Source organism: Malurus melanocephalus, unplaced genomic scaffold (assembly GCF_030028575.1).
Source record: "Malurus melanocephalus ecotype Western Australia unplaced genomic scaffold, MMel_1.1 scaffold_500, whole genome shotgun sequence".
In the NCBI taxonomy this organism is placed as follows: Eukaryota; Metazoa; Chordata; class Aves; order Passeriformes; family Maluridae; genus Malurus; species Malurus melanocephalus.
Window position 1 is genome coordinate 121,811 of NW_026623732.1, and position 6,890 is coordinate 128,700.

At 54.4% G+C, this 6,890-nt stretch overlaps 1 protein-coding gene across 1 annotated transcript in view; it reads right to left on the bottom strand.

Annotated features, from left to right (window-relative positions):
- EPHB2 (EPH receptor B2) overlaps positions 1-6,890 on the bottom strand; it is a 130,316-nt gene that overhangs the window by 90,122 nt on the left and 33,304 nt on the right. Inside the window, exon 2 of the mRNA XM_057381238.1 lies at positions 2,052-2,116. Within this exon, the coding sequence (XP_057237221.1) occupies positions 2,052-2,116 (65 nt within the window). The remainder of the gene's footprint in view (positions 1-2,051; positions 2,117-6,890) is intronic.

Genomic DNA, 6,890 nt, shown 5'->3' on the forward strand with positions numbered 1-6,890 from the left:
GGWGGGTCAGGACCAGAGGGCTCAGCCTTGGTGAGGCAGGAGCAGCACAAGGTGGAATGAGGGTCTCCAGGGCTTGGGCTGAGCAGGAGATGGGCAGGYAGGACTTGGGGACATCTGTGAATGGCACAAGAGCTTCAGAGCCAGACAAAAAAGCAACTGTTTGGGCTTTKGGGTCTCTAATAATCCCCAAAAAGGAGCACACAGCAGCTTCTGTCTTGCAGGCAATGCTGGCTGCACCCAGCCTGGCCAGCCACCCCTGGGTGGGATGTGATGCCTTGTCCTGCCCGTGGGCACGGAGCCATGGAGGCACCGCAGCACCGTCACCCATGATGTGCCCACATCCCCCCAAGAGCCCTGCCGGAGGTCAGGAGACAATCCCACCAACCACAGGGACTGCACTGCATCCAGACAGGCATYTCCATCCCAGGGGGGCACCTGGAGCACCCCAAGGCCAGGCTCAGGACGCCCAGCACCCTCCCCATCCCTGAGGCAGCGAGGGCTGGCTCCCTGCTTCCCTTCTCCCAGATGGGAGAGAAAGTCACCCCTGCGCGCCAGCCCCTGCGCTTCCTCGATGCTTAATTAGAAGCCTCTCCCTTTCTCCCGGCTCTCTAATTAACATGCCGGGAGCTCAAAAGAAGGCAGCAGCACAATAACCCGGGGAGACGGCTTCCAGCAGGCCCCGGCCTCATTACGGCCGGGCTGGGGAGCGGGAGCAGGGCGTGCTTTACATATGGAAACACGGCAAACAAGAAAGGCTGGGCCAGGAGAGAAGAAGACTTGACCTCTGCTCCCCGTCATTGTGTGCCCGTCATCCCCCTCGTTGGGTGCTGGCGGGGCTGGGGCAGCTCTGCTCTTTATCATGGTGATGGGAGCGCCCGCGCCCGGCGACACCGCGGCCACGCTGCTCCGGCTCGGTTTAATCTCCCCACACCAGGCTTTTCTTGGCYGTTTCTTTTCTTCTGCCAAGTCGGCTCGGATCGGGGGCATGCTGTCAGCCCGGGGGTGAGAGCCACGGAAACGTCTTCATCCAGCCCCTGCCGAGGGTGGGTGGAAGGCAGGACGGAGCCTGGGCCACCACCGCCATGCACAGGCATGGGTGGCATCTCCWGGCTTTGGCCAGGCTGGGTTGGGCCACCCAAGTGTGGGGAGCAGGTCTGGGGGGCTMAGGCACTGGGGCTGCTGCTGGTCACTGCAGCCAGAGCTGGGCAGGGTGCTCTGAAGCACCTTGAYGTGGGACAAGGAGGTGGCTCCACTCTGGTTTTCTGTCACGAGCACAAGGGTGCARAGATCTCAGAATCACAGAATGTTCTGAGTTGAAAGGGACCCACAGRGATCATCCAATTCCAMCTCTGTCCCTGCACAGACACCCCARCAATCCCACCCTGTGCATCCCTGGCAGCGCTGTCCAAACRCTCCTGGAGCTCTGGCAGCCTCRGGGCYGTGCCCATTCCCTGGGGARCCTGGGCWGTGCCAGCAYCCTCTGGGGACAGAAGAACCTGATGCTCTGCCCTGCCCAAGCTCTTCCTGAAAGGAGCTGGTTCAGGGTGGTCCTGGGGTGTGGCTCYGGGGGTACCTGGCCCTGGTGAAGCAGTCAGTTCTCCTGGAACAGCAGATGTCCCTCTGTGGGATGCCAGGGACGCTGGGCAGTCCTTTCAGGACCCGAGCCCAATGCCCTCACCCTCCTACAAGTGACAGGTAATGGAGTAACCAGTGAGTCACTGGGGACAAATGACGGTGGCCTTGGCATTTTGTTTCCTCCCCTCCTGCTTTTTAGGTGCCTGCAGGCCAGCTCTATGGAGAGTATGATTCTTCAAGCACCACTCAGGTTTGACTCTGTGGGGTGGGAATGACATCCCTTCCACACTGGGGTATTTTTGGAGCATCATCTCCTAGAAAACTACTGGAAACCTCAACTGACACCTTCTTTTGTGCTCTTCCCACATGCTCAATGCACTTTGCTTCAGTGCCTGACTTCTGCTGAGCCCAGCCTGCCACAATCMCATCCAGCAGACCCCAGAGCTGCTCAGGGCCCCCAGGAGGTGATGCCTTACCCCTGATGGAGGATGCACCGTCCAGCCCAGCTCTGCTGTCGCCGTAGTGGAGTCCATCAGTGTCTCTGTGGAAGGAAGGGGAAACAAGAGTCACTGGGTGCTGATGAAAGGATTGAAGATGGAGACAGGGATAAAGGCTGAGAGGAGCCAGCCAGGGTTGCAGGGCTGGAGCCCAGCCCTCACTGAGCCTGAGGTCTCAGCCAGCAGGGAGCCAGGTCCTGTCCCCTGCACCTGTCTGCCCCCACTGCTCCTGCCCCATGCAGAATCATGCAGTCACACAACTGTTAATGCTGGCAATGATCTCAAGACCATCAAGTCAAACTAGCCCAGCACCAACACCATGCTCACCATTAAACCAAGTGCCCAGCTGCCACATCCACACATTCCTTGAACACCTCCAGGGACGGTGATTCCAGCACCGCCCTGATCCAATGCCTGGCCACCCTTTCCATGAAGGAATTTTCCCAATATCCAGTCTAAATGTTCTCAGACACAACTGGAGGCTGTTTCCCCTTGTCCTGTCCCTTGTTCCCTGGGAGCAGAGCTCAACCCCACCCTGGCTGCACTCTACTGTCAGGGAGTTGTGCAGAGCCAGAAGGWCCCCCAGGAGCCTCCTTTTTCTCCAGGCTCCCTCAGCCACTTGTGGTGCTCCACCCCCTTCCCCAGCTCCATTCCCTTATCTGGAAATGTTCCAGCCCCTCTCAATGTCTTTATTTCACAAAGGGCCCAAAACTGACCCCAGGATTTGAGGTGGGACTTGGATGTGCCCAGCACAGGCAATGTCTTCTGCTGTGAATGGAATGAATTCCATCCATCAGCCCAGCCACATTTTCCTCCTCTGAATCCCAAATCTGGGTGCCCTCAGCCCAGAGCAGTTCTACCCCTATAGATGAGGAGCAGCCTGAGCAGGGATCCTCCATCCCCTTCYAGTTTCCTTTGCAAAAGCAGGATATTTTTTTCTCAGCACTTTGCACAGTAGGGAGAATCCTTGGAGACACAGTAGGACGTGGGAAGGAACAGCTCTTTTAGGACTTAAAAGTACTAAAAAATTAAACCCCTGTTAAAGCTGGTTTTCCAGATGATTTGGGTTGAAATAAGTCAGGTGATGCCTCCACCAACCAGCACAAAGTCCTCCTAAGCCTCGCCAGAGCAAAGAATCCTCATCCTTCCTGCAGCCCATCACACTTCCAGCACAGCAATTCTTTTCATCCAGAGTAGGTCGGTTTAACTCCACTGATGGCAAAAGAAGGGATGGTCAGGCTATGGTTCCCCAACACTTGGGCCAACAGGAGCAGGTGAACATGCCTGCCAGCCCCATCAGAAATACATGGAACAGACACTTGGAATTGTGGAATCGTTAAGGCTGGAAAAGYCATCTGAGATCATTGAGTCCAATCATTATTGCAGCACCACCATGTTCAGCACTAAACCATGTCTCTAGCACACCTACACACTTTTTTAACACTTCCAGTGAGTGTTCAAAAGTGGTTTTTTGACATTTCCATGAGTGGTTTCCACAGTCTGGGTAACTCTCTATCCTCCAGGTCTATAGCCACACACTCATTGCAATACAGAGATCTTTCTGCACTACACCCAAGTTTAAGAGAACAGGACAACATTCCAGAGTTTGGGAAATGGAGTTTAGAAATTCTGCCCCAAGGTCTGAGCACACTGAGGCTGGACATCAGGACAGTGTGGTGGGACAGACTGCACAGGGCAACACATGGCCAGGGATTCTGTGGGAGACCAAGRTGATGCCCAGAGAGGAAATTCTGTCCCTCTGCTCTCTAGGCAGAATGTGAATCTGCCCCTGAGTTAAGCACATGACCTTGGGGATGCCAACTGTGCTTACAGGCATGCTGGGAAGTGTCCATTCCACACCCACAGAGTTCCAGAATGGTTGGGGTTGGGAGAAACCTTCAAGACCACCCAGTCCCACCCTCCTGCCTTGGGCAAGGACACTTTCCACTATCCCAGGTTGCTCCAAACCCCATCCAACCTGGCCTTGGACACTGCCAGGGACAGTCCCAGAATGGGAATGGTTACTGGATGTAACCACATCCTTCTGCTGGCTCGCCCCACCAGAAAACCAAGCATTCTGCCACGAATCCCCCAAGAGCATCTCCATCTTCTCCTCTTTCACTCCATTGAACAAAAACAAAGGAAGGAAAGCTCAGCTTGGGCAGACCCATCACTGAAGAGCCAGGCCTGGATGCAGAGGTGACACTGCTCAGTGCATGTGACCTCCCCTTCCCCACTGGGACCCCAAAAAGTGCCTCGATAGCACTGTGCTCCCTGCACCTACTCCTAGCAGTAAATCCTCCTCAGACTGTGGCTTGTTCATTACTCCTGGTTCGAGCCAGCGGTTTCCAGTTCACAGGAAACCAGGATTTCAAAATTTGGTTTTATTCCAAGAGTAAAAAAGCAAAAAATAGTTCTTTTCAATTTTTCTCACTAGGAAGAGTTCTGGAAAACAGCTAATCCCGAAATGTTGTGGGTCAAATTTACAAAATTTCTTTTTAAACTGAATATTTGTTTACATAGGGCAATAACAGTGTTTATTTTATCAGAGGATCTGGCTTTTTCATTAAAACACCAGTGGYGTTTGATCTGAAAGGAAAACAACATTTTTCACCCAGTGCTAGCAAGAAGCTTTAAAACCCCCTTAAATTTGTTACTTTATCTTAACTATCAATGACACTGGTGCATAGTAAGTACATTAATAGGAATTACTATAATGGAAAAGAAGATATATTCTAAGCCATTACAAATAATTCCCCAAATAAACTTCATATTTTGAAGCATTTTGCGTTTTTAAAAGCCTTGTATTTAATGAAAACTTTGTGCAGTGGAAATGTTGTGCTTGGTGTACCACTGCCCCCAGCCCCTTCTCCTCAAGTGAAGGGTCCCCTTGGAGCTCTGCATCCACCCTGGCTGGCCCAGGGACAAGGAGGAGAAGAAATTTGCAGGTTTTAAGCAAGATTTTCCAATGGCAAATTATCTTCCCATAAAAAAACACCAGATATTCCATTAATTTTAGTCTGGATTTACACCATTTGGCTGCCAGCTATTGGATTTCCTTTTCCTTCTACAAAGACCCTGCAGTCCAAAACCTCCTTTCCCTCTTGTGGTGCTCACGGGTGGCAAATGATCCATCTCCAAGACAGCTAAATTAGCTCAGCTTCCTTCCTCTTGCTCSCCAAACCAGGTTCCTGTCTTTGAGGCTCCTGTTTATCAGCCTTCATCGTGCAGGGGGTCCCAGGGCCATGGTCCCTATTGCACACAGCTCAATGTGCCCCTTTTGACACAGTTTTCACATCAAGTTGCTTCCCTGGCTGCAGTAATTTTGGAGATGGAGTTACACTGAGCAGGGGGTGCCTGAATTACAGAAAATTGAGAATAACCTATCCCTGTGAAGCACAGTGACCCTGCAGGGTCAGCACAAGTGGATGTGAATCAGAATTGTGGAACCACAGAATGCTTTGGGGTGGGAGGGGTCTCAAAGCCCACCCAGCCCCACCCCTGCCATGGGCAGGGACACCTTCTGCTAGCCCAGGGTGCTCCAAGCCCATCCAAACTGGCCTGGGACACTGCCAGGGATGGGGAGTCTGGGCGACCCCTCTGGGCCACCTGTGCCAGCTGCTCATGGACCTCTCTGTGTGACAGGTGACTTCAGGCCCCAGGAGATCATTTGGACAAAGTTCTGCCACAAGTGTGAGCTCCACACGAGGTGTGATAGGCCCCAAGGAATGGGAACCCATCGTCCTTCTGAGGCAGCTCCTCCATGTGCAGTTCCCACTGGGCTGCCCCCTGCCCCACCACTGCTGTGCCCACAGTGACCCATGGTGACCCATGGTGACCCATGGTGGGCTGCCCTCTGCCCTGTCACTGCTGTGCTCACAGTGACCCATGGTGACCCATGGTGACCCATGGTGGGCTGCCCTCTGCCCTGTCACTGCTGTGCCCACAGTGACCCATGGTGACCCATGGTGACCCACAGTGACCCATGGTGACCCACAGTGACCCATGGTGGGCTGCCCTCTGCCCCGTCACTGCTGTGCCCACAGTGACCCATGGTGACCCATGGTGACCCACAGTGACCCATGGTGACCCACAGTGACCCATGGTGGGCTGCCCTCTGCCCCGTCACTGCTGTGCCCACAGTGACCCATGGTGACCCATGGTGACCCATGGTGGCTGTCATGGCCATTTTTTCCCCAGCAGCACCTCTGTCCTCCCTGGGGCTGCCCCATGCTCACACATTGCTCTGGGCACCCAACAGGACCAACTCCTGTGCTGGGGACAACAAAGACAGACCAGTTCCTGCATGGGCAACCCCAATCCCAGCTGTCAATGCCTTGACAGCCACCTCAGCACCTTCCCTCCCTTGTCACATCCACTTCCACAGTGCCATCCTGCTGGGGTGGCAGCACCATAAGGATCCATAAGGATCCCCRTGGCACCCAGGACACAAAGCAAAGCCCCATGGCAGTGGCAGGGGTGGGAGCCTGGCCCTGACCCACCACTGGTGGCTGTGATAGCTGCAGCTCAGTGCAGTGCTCCCTCCGCAGCAGCGTCTCCTCAGTGTTGTTGTTTCTGTTCTCCCCTCCCGCGTGTTTATCTGTGGCTTCACATGYTGCCCACGGCATTATAAATAAATCTGCAGCTGCTCCAAACCAGCAGACACAGCTCTGGCCTGCTTCCCACCGGGAACCACGCTGCTCCCCACGGGACGCTCGCACATCACTGCCCAACCTCTGCACTTTGAAGATGTTTTCTCTGAGTAGCTTCCCACCAGTGCTGGGGCCTGTCCCCGGCACTGCTGGCTGCTCCAAGGGC